Source organism: Oryx dammah, unplaced genomic scaffold, assembly GCF_014754425.2.
Source record: "Oryx dammah isolate SB20612 unplaced genomic scaffold, SCBI_Odam_1.1 HiC_scaffold_1, whole genome shotgun sequence".
In the NCBI taxonomy this organism is placed as follows: domain Eukaryota; kingdom Metazoa; phylum Chordata; class Mammalia; order Artiodactyla; family Bovidae; genus Oryx; species Oryx dammah.
In genome coordinates, this window is record NW_024070185.1 from 58,443,534 (window position 1) to 58,471,373 (window position 27,840).

Here is a 27,840-nt window from a genome sequence, read left to right on the forward strand (position 1 = left end):
AGTAGATGATAATCATTTTAAATTCAGCTTAGAGAAAATAGTGACTGTGGAAAAGGAATAACTGTGTTGATAAAGATGCCCGCTAAGTATTATCATGGAGGCTATACAAGAAAAAAATGTAAAAGAGTGAATGTAAAAGCAAAACAAAGTATGAAAGCAAGTTCAAGGGAACTCCAACAATCTGAGGTCTTGGTAGAAATGATGACAAAGGAGACTGGAAAGGAGCCACCTCATATGCGGGCACAAATCCACAGATGCCACGAAGGTCAAGATGAATCTGTTTCAAAGAGTGAGTAGAGTCGGATGAGAATTGGAAAGTGTCCGTTGGGTTTGGTGGCATGGATGTGACAGGCCTTGTCGAGAGCAGTTTCAGTGGGGTGGTGAGAGTAGAAGCCAGATTAGAATAGTTAAGAAGCAATGGGAGGTGGGGAGGCAGAGATGAATGTGTGTTAACAGTTCTCTTGTAGCACTTGTTCCCTGTTTGGATAATATGGCTGCTTCTCTGCTAGACTCAGTTCTTTAAGGGCACTGGTGATGTCATAGTTACTTTTCTGACCTCTCTTAAGACCTCCTCTTATACATAATTGACCCTCAATAAAATGTTGAGTGAATGAAACACCTTGTAGTTTCCACAGCATACTATCCATTTTACTTTATAGTTTTAATCTTACACTTTTGAATCTATGTATTATAAACATTTCTTTTGTAATGTGTAAATAAATATTTATAATATATGGATCAATATAATTTTGATCCTTCATGGCCTCTTATGGTATACATTTTTGGTTATTAAGAAAAATTTTTCATGTCCTATATATTTTTTTGGAGCATGCTCTTTTTCTTTTTTCATGAAACTGTTAATGGTTTTTAAAAAAGGTATATACTTGTTATGTTCAGTTTATTCTACAATATTGTACATATGTGTAAAGCTGCTTCTTAGCCATCATTTCTAAAACTTGAAAGGGTAGGAAATGAAGGTGTTTTTATATTGTCATACCTATAAATGTTCTCTACCTTTCTAAGAATCTTGTCTAGTTTTTTTTCTTGTATAGCCTCCATGATAACACTTAGCGGGCATCTTTATCAACACAGTTATTCCTTTTCCACAGTCACTATTTTCTCTAAGCTGAATTTAAGTTTTGAGCTTTTGCTAGTTATTCCTCCATTGTAAGTATATTCTCCTAAGTTTTTCCCACTTTACTCTTTTCCTTTCAGTATTCCTTTGCTTTGAACATTTCTGTGCTCTCCCTTTATATACTTTTCACTGTATTTAGGGATATTAAGAGAGCCACATCCAGCAGATTATTCAGGTTAATTATTGTTGTTGAGTTCATGTCCGACTCTGTGACCCCATAGACTGCAGCACACCAGGCTCGTCTGTCCTCCACCATCTCCTGGAGCTTGCTTAAATTCATGTCTGTTGAGTCGGTGATGCTATTTAACCGTCTCATCCCAGTAGCATGTTGGACACCTTCTGACCTGAGGCCTCATCTTCCGGTGTCATATCTTCCTGCCTTTTCATACTGTTCATGGGGTTCTTGCGACAAGAATACTGGAGTGGGTTGCCATTGTCTCCTCCAGTGGACCACAGTTTGTCAGAACTCTTCACCGTAACCTGTGTGTCTTGGGTGGCCCTGCACGGCAAGGCTCTTAGCTTTGTCGAGTTCTGCAAGCCCCTTTGTCACGACAAGGCTGTGATTCATGAAGGGGATTCAGGTTAATACACGCTCTTTGTTCTTAGCCAGGGCTTCTGTCCTGATCCTATATCTACTTTCTGCTTTCCTTCTTCAGTGAGCAAAGTAGGGAACTGAGGAAGTCTCAGCAACTAGTTTTTATCCTGCACCTTTAAATCCTAGAGCAGATCCAGGTGTAAGAAGCCACCTTGATTCCTTTCTTCTGGCGTTAGCACTGCTTATTTCCCTAGGACCACAGGGACTTCCTAAGAAAGAGGCATTATCAATGCGATCTTGAAAGAGTACAGAGAGAATTACTGTTTTCCAGTCTCATAATTTTGTAGTTCCTTCAGTCTGCCTTCTTAGAAAAGCAGCACCAACCATCAAGTTGTGGGGATGAGTTATGAAATTAAGTCCATGAAAATAAAAAGTGAAAGCTAAGGAGCTCAGTTATAGTTTGGGAAATTGTGTTTAAGATGAGCTGAGGCAAACATCTGGGGGCTGAGCTGAGAATATCAGATCTTTTGCTGGTTTTGATTTTTTTTTTTTTTTGGATGGTGACTGCTGTAACCCTTCAAGGTCCTGGATACAAATTACATTGTTGATTTGATCTTAAAATTGGAGAATGTCATTCAGCTTTGATAGAGTCAAACAGAATCAGAGGCATTGACAGCACATTGGCTGGTGCAGCCATTCTAATACTAGATTGAGATTGAGACCCTTGAGGGTAGAGAGGGTATCTATTTCTGTGTTACTCGGCAAAGTGCCTGACAGTAGTCCCTCAATAAATATTGAAGGAATGAACCTGAAATGTAAAAACATCTGTGTACCAGAGACTACTAATGCTCATCTACTCTACCTTGGCTTTGGAAACTAATTCTTAATCCTTCACAGACTTTATTTTCCCAGATCTTTTTCACCATCTCTGCGTTGTAGTCCATGGGGTCACAAAAAGTCAGACACGACTTAGTGACTAAACAACAACAGCAACCTGCACTACTTAGTGCCAACACCACCATCTCTTGTCTGGACCATTGCAACAGCTATCCAATGCACATATTTTCTCATCCGTTTGTGCTCCCCTGAGGTACATTCTCCAAACAGTAATCAGAGCTGTCTTCTAAAAATGGAAATCAGATCATGTCACCCTCTACCCTGATTTTCCAGTGGCTTCCCAGTGTGTATCTGTTGCTTTTTAAATTTGTTTCATTCTTGAGTTAGGAGAGCTGACATTCTGATAACAAGAAATTCTTTTATACAATATTTCTACTCCCCCCTTCCCAATACACACACACACACACACACACACACACACACACACACACACAGAGGACATCATTAGCAGCAGTCAGAAAAGCTTCAAAAGAGAGGTACAAATACATTTTAAAAACCCAGATCCAATTAAAACATCCATGTAAAGTCAGTAAACCTTTCCAACCCTCTCATCCTCAGTAAAGCCCTCTAGTATATACCTGTCGCATAATGGTGCCACCTACTGAACCCTTCGTAAGCTTCTTCCATTCAAAATAGAGGAAGCTAACAAGGACACCTTCTGGAAAAATACCTGTACTCTCCAGACCAGGAGAATGGCAACCTACCATGGTGATAAAGAATATAGATAGGTCTTTAAGTTGAACTGCCTGAGTTTGAGCCCCTGCGCTTTTACTTACTGGCTATGTAACCTGAGCAAATTGGTTAAACATCTCCAAAACACAGTTTCTTTATGTATAACATGAAAATAATACCACTGCTTATCTCACAGAGTTTCTGTGGGGATGAAGCCAGCATTTAAGGGATTAAGTGGCACTGTGTTTTCAAAATATGTTAGTTGTAGTTATTGTTTTCACTGATCTCACTGTCACCACTATAATCCTATTCTATTCCAATGTCTTGTATTTATGTCCATTGTAGCATTTGTGTTGTACTATTTCTACATCTACTTTCCCATAGACTTTAAGAGACCCATTTTTATTATTTATTTATTTAAAAAATTTATTTTTAGTTGGCTGTGTTAGGTCTTTTTTGTGGCGTGTAGGAGCTTCGATTTTCATTGTGGCATGTGGGATCTTTAGTTGCAGCATGCAGACTCTTAGTTGTGGCATGTGGGATCTAGTTCCCTGACCAGGGATCAGACCCAGGCCCCCTACATTGGTAGCATGGAGTCCTAGCCACTGGACCACCAGGAAAGTCCCAATAGACCTGTTTTTAAATTTATATTCCACTTATATATAAAGGAGATCAGCCCTGGGATTTCTTTGGAGGGAATGATGCTAAAGCTGAAACTCCAGTACTTTGGCCACCGCATGTGAAGAGTTGACTCACTGGAAAAGACTCTGACGCTGGGAGGGGTTGGGGGCAGGAGGAGAAGGGGACGACAGATGATGAGATGGCTGGATGGCATCACCGACTCGATGGACGTGAGTTTGAGTGAACTCCGGGAGTTGGTGATGGACAGGGAGGCCTGGCGTGCTGCGATTCATGGGGTCGCAAAGAGTCGGACACGACTGAGCGACTGAACTGAAAGTGAAAGTGAAAGAAAGTGAAGTCACTCAGTCGTGTTCGACTCTTTGCGAGCCCATGGACTGTAGCCTACCAGGCTCCTCTGTCCATGGGATTTTCCAGGCAATACTACTGGAGTGGATTGCCATTTCCTTCTCCAGGGGATCTTCCCGACCCAGGGATCAAACCCAGGTCTTCCGCATTGTAGACAGACGCTTTACCGTCTGAGCCACCAGGGAACTGAACTATATATACTAGTGCCAAATATACTTGATGCACAATGTACATTTGGGTTAATCTGAATAAAGATTAATGTTTGAGAGCCTCTAAATTAGTGGGCCTTTGTACAGAGAACACAGGCTTACAAAGTCTGGATAAAACGTAAGCAACTTTTAATACTGCCTCCTAAGATCTAGTGGAGTAAAAGGGGATGATTCCTTTGCCATCTGTGAAAATGGAGGGTTTTGTTTTGTTTTGTTATATATGTCAACCTCAAAGAAGGATGGGTAGAATTCTTCTGATAGCTTTTGGGTCCCCAAAGAACCTCAGTCCTTCAACCGTTAGTTCTATTGTCTCTAACTGTCCCAGAGAAATGGACATTGATCCTTCTGTTTTATGGGGCCAAGTAGATGTGGCCTTTACCCTTTTTTTTTTTTTTTTTGGACCATGCTGTGTGGCATGTGGAGTTTCCCAACTAGGGATTGAATTCATGCACCCTGCATTGGAAGTGAAGAGTCTTAACCACTAGACCACCAGGGGAAGTCCCTGGAGTTTACTCTTTAATGTGTTTATGCATCCAAGGATTGGGCACAGATAACCCATTACTCCTAAAAATATGTAAGTAAAAGCCAATACCATGTTTATATTTTAGGTGTAGCCCTGGGTCGGGAAGATGCCCTGGAGGAGGAAATGGCACCCCACTCCAGTATTCTTGCCTGGAGAATCCCATGGATGGAGGAGCTTGGTGGGCTACGTCCATGGGTCGCGCAGAGTCGGACACGACTGAGCCACTTCACTTCACTTTCACTGGCATCTAAACTCAAAACTGCCTTATTACAGTTACATTGCATCAATCAATTTTATATGTAAGGCTCATATTTTCTAATTATGTGAAAGAATTGGTAGTTACCAAATTGGTTACCACAGAAAGTCTTGTTGCAAAGAAGTACTTATGGTATTTGTTTGGGGGACGGGAGTGTATGTTTCAAAAAAGGAATTGTCTCATGAGCTAAAAAAGAATTTTGGCCTTAAAGAGTTTTTGCCCATTATAGGAGTTAAGATTTTGGTGTGAATAACTCCCAAGGGGAGATAGAAAGCAAGAGGTGCATATAAACTGCTGTAAGAATTTGGAGCAAGGATGCTATTTTTGACTAACAGTATGTTGGAGAAAATTTGGGAAATTTAGTAAGAGATAGTATTAGTGTTTGATGTTGAAGAATGAGTATTTAAACATGTGGAAATGGAGTGTTTTGTGAATGTCCTTATTAAGGACAAGAGTCATATGTTTATTAACATATTTCTTCCATTTTTTGATAACAGTATTAACAGTCATCATCTTAGCTAACATTTATTGACTGCCTACTATGTGCCAGAATCTGTTTTAAGTGTTTTACCTTTATTAACTTAATCCTCATATATCTGTTATCTGTATTTTAACTTTTTTCTGCTTTGCTCATTCCTGCCAGACATTGCTTCTTTTTTAAAAAAAAAATTTGATCAAAATTCTATGCATGTATAGTTTAAAGGGTCAGGCAGTAAGGTACTATACGTTTTGTTAGGACAAACAGCAGTCTCCCTTCCTTCCTGCTAGAAGTTTCTTTAAGGAGACCTTATTTTTTAAGGTTTTTAAAATTAAAAAAAAATTTTTTTGGCCATGTTTTGCAGCATGCAGGATTTTAGTTCTCCGACCAAGATTTGAACCCAGGCCTTCACTCTTGCTATTTTCTGTCCCCACTCTTTAGCTTCCAACTGTAATCAAACTACCAGAGATCCCTCAAATGCACTATTTTTTCCCTCACTTCTGAAGATGCATAAAGAATAAAGATATGAAGATAAATCAAATGTAAGCTTAGCCTTGTAAAAACCAGCCAAGCCACACAACTAGGTTTCCTGGGAAGAAGAGAAATCAGTTCCTCAAGAGAATAGAGTTTACTTGGGGAACTGAAAGATTCAGGATGCATGCAGTCATAATAAACAGGCCGTCTTGTTACTGCTTGAACCTCAGAAATTTGTCAGTGTGGAATGGAGACATAATAATTGTTTGGTTTTTCTCTTTATTTATTTTTTCTACTTTTGTTCTTACTTTTCTCAGACTTGTCTGTGTGATTCACATTTCTCTCCTCTAAGTGAGATGCTGATTGATTTGGTCAGTCACTATCCCTTATGCTTACTTCTAGCATAGTTTTTCTTTCACAACATCTGTTGAACAGCTGTGTAGTCTACTGATTGACTGCCCTTGGGGCTGATGGTCACTCTTTATTTAATTAAAGAGGGACAGGATGATGGAGTCATGTTGTAGATGTAGGTACTTAAATACATGAAGAACTGCACTGAGTTGCTTTCCTTTGCTTAGGGTCAGTGATACAGTGTTTATTTTAGCAAGGCACCTAGAGCAGGATGGACTCCTTTTCATAGGTGAATGCCACGTAGCTGGGTATAGAATCCTTGGATTGCCATTTTGGGGGTCATTTTGTCTTGAGAAGAATGTCAATAGATGGTGCTTTTCACTAAAATATTTTTAGGTACTCATCCCTTCTTTTTTCATTAATCTTATCTGATACCCTTGAGCTCTTTCTTCATCTGAAGAAAACTTTCTTCTGTATTTGAATATTGCTTCTGTTCCATTTGTTCCTGTATCATTTTTTAGGAACTGAAGTTATTCGTGTGTTAGAGCTCTGCTACTGTCTGTCTCTCCTTTCCCCTCACCTCTTAAAATTTTATAAGTCTTTCATTTTTTTTTCTTTTTCATTTATGGAGAATTTCTTAAATTTCTTCTTTAAATCATCATTTCAGTTTCTTCAGTGTTGAAAGGCCTCTTCTCTCTATATGTCTAATGAATTTTTTGGTAATTTCCCTCTTTCTTTTCTTTTAGTTTTAGTTTTTATTATTACTTTAATCTTTTTCTTTTTCTGGCTACAGCACGGCTTATAGGATTTCAGTTCCTCGACTAGGCATCAAACATAGGCCATGGCAGTGAAAGCCTGGAATCCTAACCACTAGGCCACCAGGGAATTCCTGATAATTTTTCTTATGTTTGCCTTAATATTCTTATCTCACTGAGCTTTTTTTTTTTTTTAATCTGTCTCTTAGGAGAGTTCCTTATTATTTTAGTCTTTCATTTTGCTTTTGTGACTCTATGTTTTAAATACTTAGAAGCTGTGAAATACTGCCTATTTTTTTTTTTTTTTGGCAATACGTAATTTTAAGTGTTACTTTTGAGTGCTGTTTTCTTATTTTTCTTGTTTTAGAATCATTTCATGATCTTCTTAAAAACAGTTAAAAATTTGTTTCCAACCAAGAATAATGAGATATTCATTCATATGTAGCTTTTTTCCCCTCTAGAAACAGGGTATTTCCTGAAAGGCCTCATTCTCCGTTTCCTGTTAGAAGCCTCCACTTAGATTTTCACATAGGGCCCTGATTGCCAGTTCAGTGAGCCAGCAACCTCAGGAAATGAGGAGTAGCCTTGGCTGGAAATCATCCTAGTAGGGGAAGTTTCTCGTTGTGTAGAGTTTTTATTTGTCTTTGGCAAAGCTGCTGTGTCAGGTTCAGATCTGGCATGGCCACCCTGCTGCTTTGTTTCAGAATAGGCCTGGCTTCTCCTAAAGAATGGGTCTGCTCCTGTAGCTACCTTTGTTGCACTAGAAAATGGTCTGCCACTTGATAGTTGATCATAAAGGAGAGGGAAGGAAAAGGACATCTTGCTAACCAGTCAGAATGCCTGAGTCAACTCCTGTGTTCACTTGTTTGAGAGCTGACACGGCTGGTGCATCTTTACATCCAGTTCAGTTCAGTTCAGTTCACTCAGCCGTGTCTGACTCTTTGCGACCCCATGAAGCAAGCATGCCAGGCCTCCCTGTCCATCACCAACCCTTGGAGTCTACCTGAACCCATGTCCATTGAGTTGGTGATGCCATCCAACCATCTCATCCTCTGTTGTCCCCTTCTCCTCCTGCCCTCAATCTTTCCCAGCATCAGGGTCTTTTCAGATGAGTCAGTTCTTCACATCAGGTGGCCAAAGTATTGGAGTTTCAGCTTCGACATCAGTCCTTCCGATGAACACCCAGGACTGATCCCCTTTAGGATGGACTGGTTGGATCTCCTTGCAGTCCAAGGGACTCTCAAGAGTCTTCTCCAACACCACAGTTCAAAAGCATCAATTCTTTGGCACTCAGCTTTCTTTATAGAAACTCTCACATCCATTCATGACTACTGGAAAAACCATAGCCTTCACTAGACAGACCTTTGTTGACAAAGTAATGTCTCTGCTTTTTAATATGCTGTCTAGGTTGGTCATAACTTTCCTTCCAAGGAGTAAGTGTTTTTTAATTTCATGGCTACAGTCACCATCTGCAGTGATTTTGGAGCCCCCCAAAATAAAGTCAGCCACTGTTTCCACTGTTTCCCCATCTATTTCCCATGAAGTGATGGGACTGGATGCCATGATCTTAGTTTTCTGAGTGTTGAGCTTTAAGCCAACTTTTTCACTCTCTTCTTTTTCTTTCATCAAGAGGCTCTTTTGTTCTTCACTTTATAAGGATGGTGTCATCTCCATATCTGAGGTTATTGATATTTCTCCCAGCAATCTTGATTCCAGCTCGTGCTTCCTCCAGCCCAGCGTTTCTCATGATGTACTCTGCATATAAGTTAAGTAAGCAGGGTGACAATACACAGCCTTGACATACTTTTTTTCCTATTTGGAACCAGTCTGTTGTTCCATGTCCAGCTATAAACATATAATACACCATAATAATTGCAACTATATTAAAAATACATACTATACCAGATTGAAAACAGAACAGTAGGATTATATGATTTCTGTTTTTTAAAATGTTAAAGAAAGAAAGAAAGAAAGAAAGTGAAGTCGCTCAGTCATGTCTGACTCTCAGCAACCCCATGGACTGTAGCCTACTAGGCTCCTCTGTCCATGGGATTTTCCAGGCAGTAGTACTGGAGTGGATTGCCATTTCCTTCTCTAGGGGATCTTCCCGACCCAGGGATCAAACCCGCGTCTCCCTCATTGTAGACAGGCACTTTACCATCTGAGCCACCAAGGGTATTTAAAATGTTAACTTTTTAGCAAAAAGGAAATGGTGGTTATTATATTTGACAAGTGATACTTCTTTAATGCTAGATTCTAAAACAGGAGGTTGCGAACAGGGGAACTAGTGCTATAAGGCTTTGGGAATTATTTCATGAGAAGGACAAAGTAGAACAAGGCAGGTTAGCCATTCCCAGTGTCTGAGGAACCAGGTCAGTGATTGTAGTCAGTGTGAATAGGATTATTTCCTATAATCTCAAGGGTGCCAGTTGTAGTTTTGATTCTTCAGCAAGGTCAGAGAAACTCAGGAACTGAAGTTCTAGTGTTTTTGAGCCTTAGGCATGGTGCAAATAAAAAAAGAAACACTCTCTTATTTTTACTTTTAATTGTAAGCATCCTGGAGCCAAATGCTCTGCCTGTGCATTCTCTCTCTCTTTTTTCTTTTTTTTAAAAAAATTATTATTTATTTATTTGGCTGTACCAGGTCTTAGTTGCAGCATTTGAACTCTTAGTTTCAGCATGTGGGATCCAATTCCCTGACTAGGGATCGAACCCAGACCCCTACAATTGGGAGCACAGAGTCCTAGCCTCTGGACCACAAGGAAAGCCCCTGAATTTTCGGTTTAACTCTGACTTCTAGAATTTTCATATTGGCGGAGTCTTAAAACGCTTGTGTTCAATTATGATTATCTCTTTTTTGCACTTTTTACTTTTTGCTTTTCATACCTATTAGTGTCGTGGAATTAGATGATAAGGAGGGATTGTGTGCTGTAGCTGGAGCTCCTCTCAGCTTTGACTCTGAAAAAACTTACCTTGAAATTAACTTCATATTTAGACAGATAACAAGTTTGTTGATCAGTCTGTTATGTTTTAACATCACTTTCAAATGATGTGACCAACAAGGCCTTAATTTCCAAAATATAAAAGAGGTAATACAACTTAGTTTAAAAAAAAACAAAAACAATCAACCAATAACACAATAAAAACAGGCAGAAGACCTAAAGAGACATTTCTCCAAAGAAGACAGGCACATGAAAAGAAGCTCAACATCACTAATTATTGAAAGAAATGCAAATTAAAAGTACAGTGAGGTATCACCTCACACTGGTCAGAATGGCCATCATTAAAAAGTCTACAAATAACAAATGCTGGAGAGGGTGTGGAAAGAAGGGGACCTTCCTGCACTGTTGGTGGCAATGTAAATTGGTGCAGTCACTATGGAAAACAGTATGGAAATGGCAACCCCCTCTAGTATTTTTACCTGGGAAATTCCATGAACAGAGGAGCCTGGCTGGTTATAGTCCATGGGATCTCAAAGAGTTGGACATGACTGAGCTCACACACACACACACAATAGCCTGTCATGAAAAAGAATATGAATATATATATATATAACCTGATTACTTCACTGTACACCAGCAACTCACACAACATTGTAAATCAAATATACTTCAGTCAAAAAAAGAGCACCTGGGGTAGGAGTTAACTTCAATACTTTTAAAGTCATTCATTGAGTTTTTAAATTTTGGTTACTGTAGTGTTTAGTTCTAAAACTGACACTTGGTTCTTCTTTATATCTTTCATTTCCTTGCCAAGTTCAGTTCAGTTGCCCAACTGTGTCTGACTCTTTGCCACCCCATGGACTGTAGCACGTCAGGCCTCCCTGTCCATTGCCAACTCCCAGAGTTTACTCAAACTCATGTCCATTGAGTCGGTGATGCCATCCAACCATCTCATCCTCTGTTGTCCCCTTCTCCTCCCACCTTCAGTCTTCCCCAGCATCAGGGTCTTTTCAAATGAGTCAGTTCTTCACATCAGGTGGTCAAAGTATTGGAGTCCTAGCCTCAGCATCAGTCCTTCCAATGAATATTCAGGACTGATTTCCTTTAGGATGGACTAGTTGGATCTCCTTGCAGTCCAAGGGACTCTCAAGAGTCTTCTGCAACACCAGAGTTCAAAAGCATCAATTCTTTGGCACTTAGCTTTCTTTATAGTCCAGCTCTCATATCCATACATGACTATTGGAAAAACCATACCTTTGACTAGATGGACCCTTTGCTGGCAACGTAATATCTCTGCTTTTTAATATGCTGTCTAGGTTGGTCATAACTTTTCTTCCAAGAAGCAAGCATCCTTTAATTTCATGGCTGCAGTCACCATCTGCAGTGATTTTGGAGCCCAAGAAAATAAAGGCTGTCACTTTATTTTATAAACTCTTTGCCAAGAGTTTCCAGCTTTTCATTTATTTGGTTCAATTACAGATATGTTCATAATTATTCATTGAAGCATCTTTATGATGGCTGTTCTAAAATCCTCATCAGATAATTTCAACCCTCCTGTCATCTCAGTTTTAGCACCTGATTTTATTTATTTATGTAGTTTTTAAAAATTGGTTTGCTTAAAACTGCAGGTACATTTTGGAGAAAAGAATTGGTCAGAACAGCTAAAGAAGTCTGGAAAGCAGAGAACTCATTTTGTTTCACTTAGTTTGTTTGCTCCTAATCTTTGTTTGCAGTGAAGTCAACCCCTACCCCAGGTGCTCTTTTTTTTTTTAACTGAAGTATCAGGAACATTATAACATTATAGTTATAGAGTATTTGATATTTAAGTGTGCACATATATTTTTATTACAAATAAATAAAATGGATATCAAATTTAGTATAGTATTCTAAGGTTAAAGGAGTGACAGCTGAAACAGTCTTTGTTACTCTCTAGGGATTAATATAAAAATTCAGAATAAATTAGTAAAACTAGGCCTTCAGAATTCTGAGGATTTTATTTTTCAAGTAACACCAAGCACAATTTGATGTTTCTTTAAAAGTGAATTTCCATGCTGTTGTTTTTGCCGAAATCTGTTGCATGTAACTTGATCATTAGAACACTTCAATTTATGAAAATAGTTAATTTTTAAATGATAATTGGAATATTTTATGTCTCAGTGTCCTTCCACATCATTGCTTTTATCTCCTCTTCACCTCATTTTACAGAAACTGGCATCCGGTCCCATCACTTCATGGGAAATAGATGGGGAAACAGTGGAAACAGTGTCAGACTTTATTTTTTGGGGCTCCAAAATCACTGCAGATGGTGACTGCAGCCATGAAATTAAAAGACGCTTACTCCTTGGAAGAAAAGTTATGACCAACCTAGATAGCATGTTCAAAAGCAGAGACATTACTTTGCCGACTAAGGTCCGTCTAGTCAAGGCTATGGTTTTTCCAGTAGTCATGTATGGATGTGAGAGTTGGACTGTGAAGAAGGCTGAGCACTGAAGAACTGATGCTTTTGAACTGTGGTGTTGGAAAAGACTCTTGAGAGTCCCTTGGACTGCAAGGAGATCGAACCAGTCCATTCTGAAGGAGATTTCTTTGGAAGGAATGATGCTAAAGCTGAAACTCCAGTACTTTGGCCACCTCATGCGAAGAGTTGACTCATTGGAAAAGACTCTGATGCTGGGAGGGATTGGGGGCAGGAGGAGAAGGGGACGACAGAGGATGAGATGGCTGGATGGCATCACTGACTCGATGGACGTGAGTCTGAGTGAACTCTGGGAGTTGGTGATGGACAGGGAGGCCTGGCGTGCTGTGATTCATGGGGTTGCAAAGAGTCAGACACAACTGAGCGACTGAACTGAATAGATCGACAAAAATCTTCATTTTCTAGAACAAACGTAGTTTTCATTTCTATCTGAAAACCTTGAGGCCTAAGATAGTTATGCTTTTTGTCTAAGAGTGTATATAATGAACCGGATAAGGCAGTGACACTCCACTCCAGTACTCTTGCCTGGAAAATCCCATGGCCGGAGGAACCTGGTAGGCTGCAGTCCATGGGGTCGCTGTGAGTTGGACACAACTAAGTGACTTCACTTTCACTTTTCACTTTCACGCATTGGAGAAGTAAATGGCAACCCACTCCAGTGTTCTTGCCTGGAGAATCCGAGGGACGGAGGAGCCTGGTGGGCTGCTGTCTATGGGGTCGCACAGAGTCGGACATGACTGAAGTGACTTAGCAACAGCAGCTATATAATGAACAGTGTCAAAGCCAAATCTAGAATCAAGAACTCCCAGTTCCTAGACATTAGCAGCTGTGGCTTTTGCACCACTGCTATCTAGGCTTAATGTAGCTTTTTAAGAGATATCATTGAAATATTGGAAAACACTGAGTTTTTAGGTGCTGTATATTCATAATGATAAACACTTAAAAAAACACATTTTCCTCTGACTGTGATTTCTCTCAAAAGCCTAGAGAAGACCCTGAATTAGCAATATTTCCATCCAATTCCTGAGATACCTGTTGAGCAAAGACCATGTAGTTAGTCTATTTAAATAGACAAAATAAGGTTAAGACAAATGAGTAAAAGCAGAATTTTGCAGATATAAAGTAGGAAAATATACATCCATTCAGTTCAGTCGCTCAGTTGTGTCCAACTCTTTGCGACCCCATAAATCACAGCACGCCAGGCCTCCCTCTCCATCACCAACTCCTGGAGTTCACTCAGACTCATGTCCATCGAGTCAGTGATGCCATCCAGCCATCTCATCCTCTGTCGTCCCCTTCTCCTGCCCCCAGTCCCTCCCAGCATCAGAGTCTTTTCCAATGAGTCAACTCTTCCATGAGGTGGCCAAAGTACTGGAGTTTGAGCTTTAGTATCATTCCTTCCAGAGAACACCCAGGGCTGATCTCCTTTAGAATGGACTGGTTGGATCTCTTTGCAGTCCAAGGGACTCTCAAAAGTCTTCTCCAACATCACAGTTCAAAAGCATCAATTCTCGGTGCTCAGCTTTCTTCACAGTCCAACTCTCGCATCCATACATGACCACTGGAAAAACCATAGCCTTGACTAGACGGACCTTTGTTTGCAGAGTAATTAATAAAACAAATTCAGTGAGAACAACAACATTGGTAATGTTAGGGAAAAGCATTGTTATTAGTAGGTGATCTAACCTGCATGGATTTCCCTTTGATATGCACAGTGTTTTGCAGATGTATGTGCATTTTTCTGGAGAGCAGGTGTGTAGCTTTTGTTAAATTGTCGGAGGAGTCTGTGATTTTAAAAAGGTGGACTTTCTTATAATACAGTGAAGGGAGAGAAGGCATATTGGTGCAGTTTCCCTGAGGAGTAGATGATGATAAAAATGATGTGCAATGCCTGGGGGAAACTAAAAAGGAACAAAACATGTCCATTTCATTTCTGGACTTTCCTGGTATCCTCTCTTTTCCCTTACGCTGTTTTTCCAAAGCAGAAGATCCAGAAAGATTTATTCTTGAAGAAATTAAATAGGAAAAGTTCTGGATTTAGGATACTGTTAAGTCCCTTGTTTTAGCCTTGTGCCCGACCAGCCCCCAGGACCTGGTACTCAAACTCTTAGAGATTTTGTGTCTAATGGACTTTGCCTCTCATTGGACTGAAATACTGCTCTGTGCCTTTGTAGAAAATGTTGTTCCTTCTTTTCTTTGCTTGTCTATGTTTTATCCATTTCCTTAATCTCAGTTCTACTCTGTCTATTTGACAACATCTTTGATTATTAATCCCAGACTTACTCATCTGTCCTTTCTCTTTGGCACATTTTATCTTAACATTACATTTTGGTTTACATTACATTTATATTTACATTAAGTTGAGTTACATGATTAGCACTTTTCCTCCATGTGCTTGCATTGTTTTTGCTGTTTCTCTCACCTGCCTTAGGGTAGGGATGGTGTTTTTTCTTTTTTCTTCTCCTCTTCCTCCTCCTGTAGCTGCCTTTGTGGCTGCATTCTGGTGAAATGGAAAGAACTAGACACAGAGTCAGAAGACCTGAATCCTTTATCTGGCTCCATTATTTAATCCATGTGATGTTCCCAGTTGATTCTTAATGTGACTCAGCCACAGAACCTCTCTGAGCTCAAGTTTCTCCTTACCTATAAAATGGAGATTAAAAAGGGAAATTAATATAAAACCCCAACATCCATTAACAGGAATGGTCCATTTTGGTGTTCTGATATAATTGGATGTAAATGGTTGTCTTTCAGAACTCTACTACTTTGATCATTCATGCTCTTCTACTGTGGAGAAGGCAATGGCACCCCACTCCAGTCCTCCTGCCTGGAAAATCCCATGGACAGAGGAGCCTGGTGGGCTGCAGTCCACGGGGTCGCTAAGAGTTGGACACGACTGAGCGACTTCACTTTCACTTTTCACTTTCATGCATTGGAGAAGGAAATGACAACCCACTTCAGTGTTCTTGCCTGGAGAATCCCAGGGACGGGGGAGCCTGGTGGGCTGCCGTCTATGGCGTCACACAGAGTCGGACATGACTGAAGCGACTTAGCAGCAGCAGCAACAGCTCTTCTACTGGAATCCTAACTTTTCTGCAACTTTCTCTAACCAGCCATGCATCTTTGTTTCAGCCCCTCAAGATTCAGGTTGGGAGCGTGTGATTGCTATACCTCTATCTGTTGTCTTTGACTTCTTTTTTTCCCTCCCGCCCTCTTTTTTATTTTTGTTATTTATTTATTACCCCCCCACCCCCCACCTTTGACTTTTGCAGTGAGTTGTAAGGTTCTGCTTCCCCCCTCTTTCAGGATTTCTTCAGAAGAGGGAGAGCATTTTGATACTAGGGAGCCCAGAGGACAAATAGCCACCTCATGCATTTAATGCAGTGTTTGTTTTTCGTTTAACACCATTTTGTGCATAGTTGTTTCAATCTGTAATTCCCTGATGACATATGATGTTGGACATCTTTTCATATGATTACTTGCCATCAGTGTATCTTTTTTGGTGAGGTGTCTGTTAAGGTCTTTTGCCCATTTTGAAATCAGATTGTGTGTTTTCTTATTTAGTTTTGAGTTTTTTATATATTTTGAATAACGATCCTTTATCATATGTGTCTTTTGCAAAATACATGTCTATAGCTTGTTTTCTCATTCTCTTGACACATTGTCTTTCACAGAACAGTTTTTAATTGTAATGAAGTCCAGCTTATCAGTTATTTCTTTCATAAATTATTCTTCTTATAACTAAAAAATCCATCACATGCCCTAGATTTATCTAGATTTTTTTTTCTCCTATGTTATTTTCTAGGAGTTTTATGTTTTACTTTGTGTCTGTGATCTGTTTTGAATTAACTTTCGTGAAGGTCTTTGTCTAGATTCATTTTTTACATGTTAATATCCATTTGTCCTAGCCCCATTTATTGAAAAAACTATCATTGCTCCATTTTATTGCCTTTGCTCCTTTGTTTAAAGATTGGTTGATTACATTTTCATGAGCCTATTTGTAGCTCTCTAGTCTGTTCCATTGATTTGTTTGTCTCTTCTTTTCCTAAGGCTATATTGTCTTGAATACTATTAACTTTATAAAAGGTCAGTGTTGGGTAGTGTCAATCCTCCAAAGTTGTTCTTTTACTTTGATATTAAGTTGGCTATTCTGAGTCTTTTTCCTCTTCATATAAACTTTAGAATCAGTTTATTTGTATCCACAAAGTAACTTGCTAGAATGTTGATTAGGATTCATTTCAAGTTAAGTTTTACATATGGCATGAAGTAAGGATAATATGTGTTATTTTACTATAATTTATATCATTACACTATATTTTATGCTATTCTTGGATATATTTCTATTTTATTCCATTGGTCTGTGTCTGTTTTCCTTGTAGTGCCACACTGTCTTGATTACTGTAGCTTTTACAGTAAGTTGTGAATTAAATGAAATTGAAGAATAATTAAGAGAAATTGACACAAGACTAAAAGGGAGAGTCCAGTGGGAGACATACTTTGAATGAAAAGGAATAGATTTTGGCACTAATAAAATAGAGAAGGCCTTGTAAAAGATGCTGAATTACCCATCTGTTGGAAAAAGCAAGGCTTGAATGTCAGCTAAGGTGAAGCTTTTAGTTGTAATGCAGAACAAGGATAATGGCAGATCTGTACTCTGAGTCCCTAAGTAGCATTGTGTCTTAGAATTTCCTTTTATGTTTTTTTTCCCCCTGTGGCATTTAGGCGTAATCTTCTTTGATAGAAAGATAGTTGACGCTTTCTGGAGTTTAGCAGTTTTCCTGCTTGTGTGGTCTTTGATCTTTCCTAAGAGCTGGCACGCTACAGTCCCAGCATGGGATTCTGTCTTAGGCAGTTCTCCACTGATGTTTTGGAAACCAAGCTTTGTGTGATCATTTGGACTGGAACACACTCTCTCTCTTTTTTTAAAAGACAGTTTATTTTATTGAAGTATAGTTGACTTAACAATGCTGTGTTAATTTCTGAAGTACACTAAAGTGATTCAGTTATACATACATATACAATCTTTTTCATACTCTTTTCCATTATGGTTTATCACAGGATATTGAATATAGTTTCCTGTGCTCTACAATAGGACATTGTCATTTATCCATTCTCTATATATAATTGTTTGCTTCTGCTAATCCCAAATTTCGAATTCATCCCATCACCACCACCTGCCCCCTTGGCACCCACAAATCTGATCTTTATGTCTGTAAGTCTCTGTTTTATAGGTAAGTTCATTAGTGTCATATTTTAGATTCCATGTATAAGTGATATCATATGGTATTTGTCTTTCTCTTTCTGACTTCACTTAGTATGACAATCTCAAACTCTATCCTTGTTGCTGCATACGGCATTATTTCATTCTTTTTATGGCTGAGTAATATCACTGTATGTATTGTACCACATCTTTACCCATGCATCTGTTGATGGACATTTAGGGTATTTCCTTATCTTGGGTATTGTAAATAGTGCTGCTGTGAGGATATGAGTGCATATATCTTTTTTAAATTTTAATTTTTATTGGAGTATAGTTGCCTTACAATGTTGTGTTAATTTCTGTTGTATAGCAAAATAAACCAGCTCTTGCATGTATCTTTTGAATTATAGTTCTTCAAATATATGCCCAGGAGTGGAATTGCAGGATCATATGGCAACTCTATTTTTAGATTTTTAAGGAACCCCCACACTGTTCTCCATAGTGACTACACCTGTTTACACTCCCATCAACAATGTAGAAGAGTTCCTGTTTCTCTGCACCTTTTGCAGCATTTGTTGTTTGTAGACTTTTTAATGAGGGCCATTCTGATACTTTATTTTAGTTCTGATTTACATTCCTCTCTAATAATTAGTGATGTTAAGCATCTTTTCATGTGCGTGTTGGCCATCTCATTGTCTTCTTTGGAGAAATTTCTCTTTAGAAAGTCTTCTGCCCATTTTTTGATTGTGTTGTTTGTTTTTTGTTATTGAGTTGTATGAACTCTTTGTATATTTTGGTAATTAAACCCTTGTTGGTCATAAAATTGCTGTGTTTTCTCCCATTCTGTAGGGTGTCTTTTTGTTTATGATTCCTTTTGCTGTACAAAAGCTAATAAGTTTGATTGCATCCCATTTGTTTATTTTTTGCTTTTACTTCTATTGTCTTGGGAGACTGACCTAAGAAAACATTGGTATGATTCATGTCAGAGAATGTTTTGCCTATGTTCTCTTCTAGGAGTTTAATGGTATCATAACTTATATTTAAGTCTTTAAACTATTTTGAGTTTATTTTTGTGTAGAGTGAGGCAGTGTTCTAATGTCATTGATTTACATGCAGCTGTCCAACTTTCCCAACACCAGTTGCCAAAGAAACTCTTTTCTCCATTGTATATTCTTGTCTGCTTTGCCAAAGTTTAATTGCCTGTAGGTATGTGGGTTTATTTTCTGGGCTCTCTATTCCACTTATCCACATGTCTGTTTTTGTGGCAATACCACACCGTTTTGATGTAGCTTTGTAGTATTGCCTGAAGTCTGGGAGGGTTATGCCTCCTACATTGTTCTTTTTCTCAGGATTGCTTTGGCAATTCCATATAAATTTTAGGATTATTTGTTCTAGTTCTGTGGAAAAAGTCATGGGTAATTTGATAGGGATTCCATTAAACCTGCAGATTGCTTTAAGGTAGTATGGCCATATTAACAATGTTGACTCTTCCAATCCAAGAGCATAAGGTATCTTTCCATTTCTTTAAATCATCTTCAGTTTCCTTTGTAAGTGTTTTATACTTCTCTACCTATAAGCCTTTCCTCTCCTTGGTGAGGTTTACTCTTAAGTTTTGTTTTGTTTTTTAAAAATATTTATTTACTTGGCTGCACTGGGTCTTAGTTTTGGCATATGAACTCTTAATTGCAGCATATGGGATCTAGTTCATTGACCAGGGGTCAAACCTGGCCCCCCTGCATTGGGAGCATGGAGTCTTTAGCTACTGGACCACCAGGGAAGTACATTAAGTTTTTTTTTTTTTTTTTGGATGATTTTAAAAGGGATTGTGTTTTTACTTTCCCTTTCTGATATTTCATTGTTAGTGAAAAGAAATGCAGCCAGTTTCTGTATGTTAATCTTCTATCCTGCTGCCTTGCTGAATTCATTTATCAGTTCTAGTGGTTTTTGTGTTGAACCTTAAGGGTTTTTGATATATAGTATCATGTTATCTGCATATAATGACAGTTTTACCTCTTCTCTTCTAGTTTGGATAGCTTTTATTTGAACAGGAATTCTTTTGTTATCCGGTTATTTCCAGAAAAACAGTTACTTTTCACTCTTGTTTAAAACTTGTCCCAGATTTAGCCTATTATCTCTTATTTTGGCATGAGTGGAATGGAGGAGTTCCTATGATGGGTTTTAAATAAAGAATATAAATAATTTAAATCTTAGAAAGTTATCTGACGTGAATTTGGGTGCCTGCCATAGGAATAATTTAGTTCCCTTGACCTCTTTGTCAGGAAGCTGTAAGAGATGTCTTCTTGGCCCCGCCCCGCCCCCGCTGGCTGGGATGCTCTGCGAGACACTCTGCACCCCTGCGACCATGGCGCTCCAAGGGGTTGCCTGAGCATGCGGGCCGAGGTCGGCACCCAACGCGCCCTGCTCCCTGTGGCCCTGGGGACTTCCAGCAGGCGCTGCGTACTGGTCCTGCTCAGCTGTCGGGTCCGGAAATTCACAGAATAATAACATGAATGGGTAACAACAGAAAACGGTGTTGGAACAGTGGGAATCAGCAATTTTGCACAGGAAGCTTTGGAAGATGTTTACTGTAGTCTGCCTGAAGTTGGGACAAAATTGACAAACAAGAGTTTCGTGCTTTGGAAAGTGTGAAACCTGCTAGTGAACTCCATTCTCCTCTATCAGGAGAAGTAACTGAAGTTAATAAAGCTCTAGCAGAAAATCCAGGATTTGTCAACAAATCTTATGAAGATAGTTGGCTGATCAAGATGACATTCGGTAATCCTTCAGAACTAGGTGAACTAATGAGTGAAGAAGCATATAAGAAATACATAAAATCTATTGAGGAGTCAAAATGGAACCCCTAAATAAACTGGTTTGAAACAAAACAAAAAGATGTTTTCTTGGAGTATGACATTAGATTGGATGACTTTTAAGGACCCTTCTAACTCTCTGCATTCAAGTTTTGATTAGAAGTCTCAGCTTTTTTTCTCTAATGACTTAGACTTAAAAATCTAGTCCTAACTCTAATCTTGGCACATACTAATTTACTAAAGAAATGCTGGTTAAATAAATTAATTTGCAGGAATTCTTCATGGTGTCCTCTTTTTTTCTCTTACAGTTAAAAGAGCCAAATTCCAGGGTTCACCAGGTAAGGCCAGCATTTAATTCTTACGTAATTCTCCCTACTTGCTATGATTTAAAAACATTCTTTCAAAAAAACATAAATGTCATTTGATTCATTGGTTAAATTAGTTAAACTCACTAAGTTCATTAAATTAATTAATTAAGTCAGTATGGAAAGATGTTGGTCAAGGGGGTGCAAAGTTATGCAAAATGAATAATTTCTGAAGATCTGATGTATAATAATGTGTCTATATTTAACAAATATTATATACTTCACATTGCTAAGAGGGTGGATCTTAAATGTGCTCAACCCATACAAACAGAGGAAATGGTAATTATGAGGTGGTGAGGAATGTGAATATTCTTGATTATGGTGATTATTTCACTTTGTATTCATATACAAAATCATCAGATTGTACACCTTAAATATATACAATTTTAAATTGCCAGTTATACCTCAAAAAGTTGAAGGAAAAAAAGTGATGCTTTTATAAAACATCAAAGAAATCTCTATCAATCTAGTGAAAAGTTAGTCTCCTTACCTATTGGCCAACTTAGTTCTACTTCTCAGAAATAACTGTTTTGAGGTTTTTATACACCTTTTCAGACTTTCAGAAATCTGACCTGACTTAAATTAGACTACATGTGTATGTGCATGTATACACTAATGAATCAGCTACACATGTCTTTGTGCAACCTGCTTTTTTTCCAACAACACATCATAAAAGTTTGTTCTTGTGTATGTGTGTGTATACATATATCTGGTTCTTTCTTTCAAAATGTTGTACACAGACTGTTACATTTAAAACAGATAACCAACAAGAAACTACTGTTAAAAAAAAAAGTATACAGAATGTTGTTGTACCCTAGGCCCCTGATTGAATATTCAGGTCATTTCAGTTTTTTTTTTTTTGCCATAAGCAATACATCTTCTTAATGCATTTATTATTGCCTGCTTTTGAAAATGTATCTGTATGCTGGAGTCCAAAAGTAGAGAATTGCTGGGTCAAAGGTATGTATTTTAAACAAATTTAGTAGCTGCTGCCAAAGTGTGCCTCTGAAAGGTTTGCTAGCTTTTAATCAGGCCAAAAGTATATGAGTGTTTATTTTCCCAAATCCTTACCAACATTAAATAGCATGAAATTTTTTAATCTTTGCTCATGTGAGGGTGAAAAGGGTATCTCCTTATTTTAATACATATTTTCTTAGCTGAGTATCAAGTTAGTGACAAAGACTTACCCTGGTTACTGCTGGGGCCAGAAAGAGAGTACTGTGGATTATGGGGGAAAAGAACATACTGGGAACCCAAGAAAAATCTGAAAAACCAAACCTGGATGCAACAGAAACTAAAGCAGTTTCTGAGCCTATTGCTCTCTCCAGTGGCTGCAGATTAGGGCTTCTGTTTCTGAAAAGCTTTTTTGCTCTCCTTTCTCTTCCAGCAGGTTTTTTATGCTTACCTGTTTTGCATATACCCCGTAATAGCTACTGCAATGGAATTTATGTGCCTCTCCTTTGAGCTTCTTCACCAGTCATTTGTCACTATTTTTCTATTTTCTCTATTGAAAATCTTTTGCGAGGGAATCATATTGGTCTCAGCTTTTGGTTAGCTCATTAATTGACTGCCTGCTTTTGGGTGGCATCTCCTTTTGATCCAGCCAGCTGTGGTTGAACATGGGGAATGGAGTACAAAATCCTGTGCTAGAAAACAGCTCATTGGTATACTGCATAGCTACTACCAAATATGGATGGGAATTCCCTCACGTGGGTGGGCTTGTATCCTCATATACCTTTGATATAGCTGTAGTTATAATTATGGGTATAAAACTCCATAGTTTTTTATGATGCTTAAGAGAAAGATTTACCTTCTAATAGAAGTATATGACAGTGCCCATTTTCTTACACCTCTAACATTGGTAGTTGCTTTAAGTGATCTTTGACAATTTGATGAGTCAAAAATGATAGTCTTTTTTTTTTTCATTTTATAAAGTTACGATTAACTTCTTACATAGAAAAGTGAACTCTCAGTTCAGTGTCTCTAATTTAAGTCAGGTCAGATTTCTGAGTTTTGAGATCCAGGCCACCTACCTTTGTTTGGTACTCAATTTATACTCTCAGGTTAGAGAATTTCATTTTCTTGAATCTGTGATAATATTTCTTTTTATGTAAGTTGTGCTCTAGGCCAAGGTGAATAGATCAAGTTTGAAATCTATTTCCTTTATGAGGATTTTTCCTCCATGTTTGTCACTGTAAACAACTAGAGGTAACTGTTTCCTCTTCTGCCCTCTTTTAGCACTTTTTCTCTGTGGTACTTACTTCTTTATATATTAATTTGCACAACATCTTTTCTGTAAGATCAATTAGAGTATTATTTTTTCAAACTGCAAGTGGGCTGTAAAGTCAACCTAGGTGGTTATGATTAATATTTTAATTAAATTAGAATAGAAAATACCAAGGTATCACATCTTGCATTTCATAAAGCTTTCATTTTTGTTTATATGTGTGTGCATGTGTGTCTGTTGGAAAAGGATAGAGTCCTTAAATTTGAAAAACACTATTATAGCTTATGCTTTTGAGAATAGTATGTGTTTTATAATTTTTTTGTACCTCTATGTTTAAAATGATACTATATTGTAGAACATATGATTTCAATTTTTCCTTACATGTAATACTATAATTTGGACATTACTTAATTCCAAGGACTTTGTGAGATTGGATAACCATCTGAGCACTAAGTATTATATCTTTGTTTTGCATTTTTTCAAAGACAAATTTAACACATATGTGACCCTGAAAGTACAAAATGTGAAGAGTACAACTGTAGCAGTTCGTGGCGATCAACCTTCCTGGGAACAAGATTTTATGTTGTAAGTACTTTGCAGTAGCAGCATGCCTACAATATTTGATAATATTTCCAAGGTAATCACATTGGATTAAACAAGTAAAGGCTAAAGATTTTGTGTATATATAAGATTTATAAAACATTAAATATTCAAAAACACATTTTAATAGCATGTTGAGTATTCTTTTTGAAAACAAAAGAGAGGAACAAGTGAGGTGTGTAGTAGGTACACACACCTACTACAGTAAAGTGATCTGCAGTTTTGTTCTCTCCCAGATTTATAATATATTTTCAGAGATGAATTATGAATTCTAGTAAACTCTCAGTTCATGTGGGTGAAAATATACCTAGTCAGATTTACCTACTAGTCAGAATTAGCTGTAGTATAACATACTTAGTATGATATTAAACCTAACTTAATGTTTTTTCAGTTCTCAGAAGGCTCCTTGAAGGAATGTGGTTATGCATGTGAGGAACTGTGTTTACGTTTCTAAGTCACCTCCTTTTTTAAAATACTCTATTCAAACTGCTGTCTTTATTTTTTTTTAATTTTTTTTAATTTATTTTTTAATTGGAGGAAAATTGCTTTACAATGTTTTGTTGGTTTCTGGCTGTCCAATAACACAAATCAGCCATAATTACACATATATCTCTTCCTTCTGGAGCCTCCCCACTTAAGTCACCTGCTTTTGAAGATAAGGACATGTGCTTTTAATCCTTTTTGTTTTATGGAGTAAAATATTCTACCTTCATCTAATTAATAATAAAAATGAGTAAATGTTAGTTGAATTGCTTGCATATGACACAGAATTTAGTATATTATGATTGTGACTTTAAAAACTTGCTATTTCCTTTTTTCCTCTTAAATTTAAGCAATTTTTTTTTCTGATCTAGGAAAGGAAAGTAAAATATAGGCTGTCATTTCTGAAGAACTGAGCCAATCACATAGCTTCTCTGAGTGTCCATTTCCTTATCTGTAAAGGTCTACTCTCTCACAGGGTTATACTTATTTTGGGGGAAGGTAGGCACAAGTTGGTCAAAAAGAAAATATATTAAAATTTCTGTGAAATTTGTGATTGAAGTGAAATTGTGAGTTTTATAGTGCATCTGAGACATATGATGACTCTCTTTATGGGGGAATATTCCAATCCTCTAGGCTTTTAATATGTTGCTGCTTATAGTACCACTTAGGAAACTTTATTATAATACTTAAAGGTTAAGATTATGAAGGTTTGGGCTAAGACAGTACAGAAGGATAGATGGAAGATATTAAGGAGGTAGAACCAATACTTGTCTTGGATGATTGGAAGTGGTGTGCTACTCAATAGGACAGGACATACTGTATCAGTTACGAACAAGCTTATATTTGAAGTTCTTACCGGACAGGTAGGAAGAACATTACAAAAGATAGAAACTTGAACCTGGTACTCATGGAGGAAGCCTAGGTTGGAGAAATATTTTGGTTAGTTGAAGGCATAGGTGTAGATGAGAAAGCTTAGGGAGAATGTATAGGGTGAGAAAAGGGCCTGGGATAGGGCCCGGAGAGCACCAGTATTTAAAGAGGGGACAAAGGGGACTAAGAAGGAGTGAACAGAGAAGAGGAAGGAGAAACGAGATAGTGGTGCCCGCCCTGGAAGCTGAAGAGCTTCAAGAAGAGCTAGTGGTGTCAGATTTCTCACTGGTTGCCTCTCTCTCAAGATTATAAACCTCATTTATTCCCTCTCTGTTGTACTGACATCAGAGTGAGATCATGTATTTCTTTCTTCACTCATGCAAAGTCAGCTATAAACAGTTTTTTCAAGTCTCTTCCTTGTTTGCCATACCACAGTTCTGGCTGTGGTATATAAACCTAGCAATCCTTCTTTCTTTTGACTTCCCTATGGCTGTCATAATCACTAAAATTATAACTGTTCCCAGCATGTGAAACATAACAATCATCCACAGTCTCTCATCAGCATAGTAGCATTATTCTTGTTTATTTTCCAATTTCCCATAGCACTTCCTCTTTCAGCCCTACTGTGATGTGTGTGACTTTTTCTTCTGTCTCCCACCTTGAGATACTGTGTGAATTTTCTCCCCTCTCCTTTACATGGGTTTTATTAGCTATATTACCCACCTTTCTGCTCCTATTCCTTACTCCTCCTATCCTACTCTTCTGTCACTGGCAACTCCATTGCTGGTCACTTGTCTCCCTTTCTCCTTTTCTTTTTTTCTCCCTGATACATTATGTGATAGTATCTAATGTTCATTTTGGTGTTTCTCATTTATCTTTAGTATTTATCTTATTTCCAGGAATAGACTGTTCATTCCTTAAGGGCAAGGAGGGCATCTTCACTTATTGTGAATTTCCTAGCCCAGGATCTTGTGTACATACTGTCAATTGAGTACTGTAGAGAAAAGAAGCTTCCCCAGAGCACTGGGGATGAGGCAAAACAGAGCTCTCAGACTTCTTTTAGTTGAGCCATCTGAGCAGATGTAGATAAGAGACTTCTTATAGAAGATATCTTCATTGTTTGGGCCTTATTCCCCAGAGTTCCCTGAAGAATAGATTTTCTTTTTTATCTGCTCCAAGTCAAGCTGTAAAGACCTCTGGCTATTTTTTTTTTTTTTTTTTTAGCTCTTGGCTTGAGATGGGGCTTCCCTGGTGGCTAAGATGGTAAAGAATCTGCCTGCGATACAGGAAACACAGGTTCGATCCCTGGATCAGGAAGATCCCCTGGAGAAGGGAATGGCTAACCACTCCAATATTCTTGCCTGGGAAATCCCATGGACAGGGGAGTCTGGTGGGTTACAGTCCATGGGGTAGCAAAAAGTCAGACACACTGAGTGACTGACACCAACTTTTCACACACTTGAGATGCTATTTAGGACTTTCTCTGAGGATATTATATATATCCCTAAGTAATTTTTCTTTTTTAAATTCAAAAGATTTGGGATTGTTACATTTATTTTCCAAGGCTGATCAGCTAATTAGGCTGAATGAAATGGTGTACAAAAGCTACCTTTCCCCATGGTGAATACCCTAACATAGTAACTGGATATAGTCACCTACTTTTTGGTTTTGAACAGCTGTCCAGATAGCTTGGAAGTTTCTCGAGAGAGGAACTGGGTCCTGTATTGTGTGTCTTTCCCAAAGTACCAAGCCATATGTATTGTATATGCTCAGGGAAATTACATTAAATGAAAAAACTGAACTCAGTTCTTTTCTATTCTGTTGTATTTACATAAAAGGGGCAAATTTTTTCTGCTTTACTTGTCTTCAACATGCTTGATATGAATTTTACAGCTATAATACCACATCCCAAACTAGTGAATCTAAGAATATGTATCTTAATAGTACAACAGGGAAGCCAAGCTCTCTCTCAAGCACAGACTCAAAACTTCACGTGATGATGGGGAGGGTGGCGGGAGGGGGGTTCAGGGTTGGGAACTCATGTACACCTGTGGTGGATTTATGTCAATGTGTGGCAAACCAATACAGTATTGTAAAGTAAAAAAATAAAAAAATAAAAAACAAAGTTTAAAAAAAAACTTCACGTGATGAATAGCTATTGTTTTTCTAAGAATTCCATTGTGTTTTTCCTGCTGGAATTGGCCTTTTCTCATCTTTCTTACATTTCCCCGCAAATAAATCTGTGCTTCCATATGAGCTTTCTAGAGAATGTTTTTTAGTGTTAACATAAGGGCGTGCTTGTTTCATCTTAAGTCTGTAATTATTTTTGAGTTAGCCCTTCCTAACTGATATTCTTCCATATATGACGCTAGCTTCTGCTTAGTTGTCGTCTGGCTCTTTCTAGTTTCTTTTCAAATATTTTTTCCTAGTTATTATTATAGGAAAATCATTGTGTTTATTATTATCTTGTGATCATTTCATTTATAAGTAACAGCGCCTGCTTTAACTGATAATGACTACTGGGTTCTGCAGGGACTGAGTAGTGTGAACTAGCACACTAGCGTCCCTCACTTGCCTCACCCCACGTTCCCAACA

The 27,840-nt window shown here is 38.1% G+C and overlaps 1 protein-coding gene across 2 annotated transcripts in view; it reads left to right on the top strand.

Annotated features, from left to right (window-relative positions):
- The window catches only part of UNC13B (unc-13 homolog B), a 219,736-nt gene that overhangs the window by 28,810 nt on the left and 163,086 nt on the right, over positions 1 to 27,840 (top strand). For both annotated transcript variants that reach the window (XM_040261120.1, XM_040261039.1), the window contains exons 2-3: positions 21,009 to 21,038; positions 23,778 to 23,877. In XM_040261120.1, the coding sequence (XP_040117054.1) occupies positions 21,009 to 21,038; positions 23,778 to 23,877 (130 nt within the window). The remainder of the gene's footprint in view (positions 1 to 21,008; positions 21,039 to 23,777; positions 23,878 to 27,840) is intronic.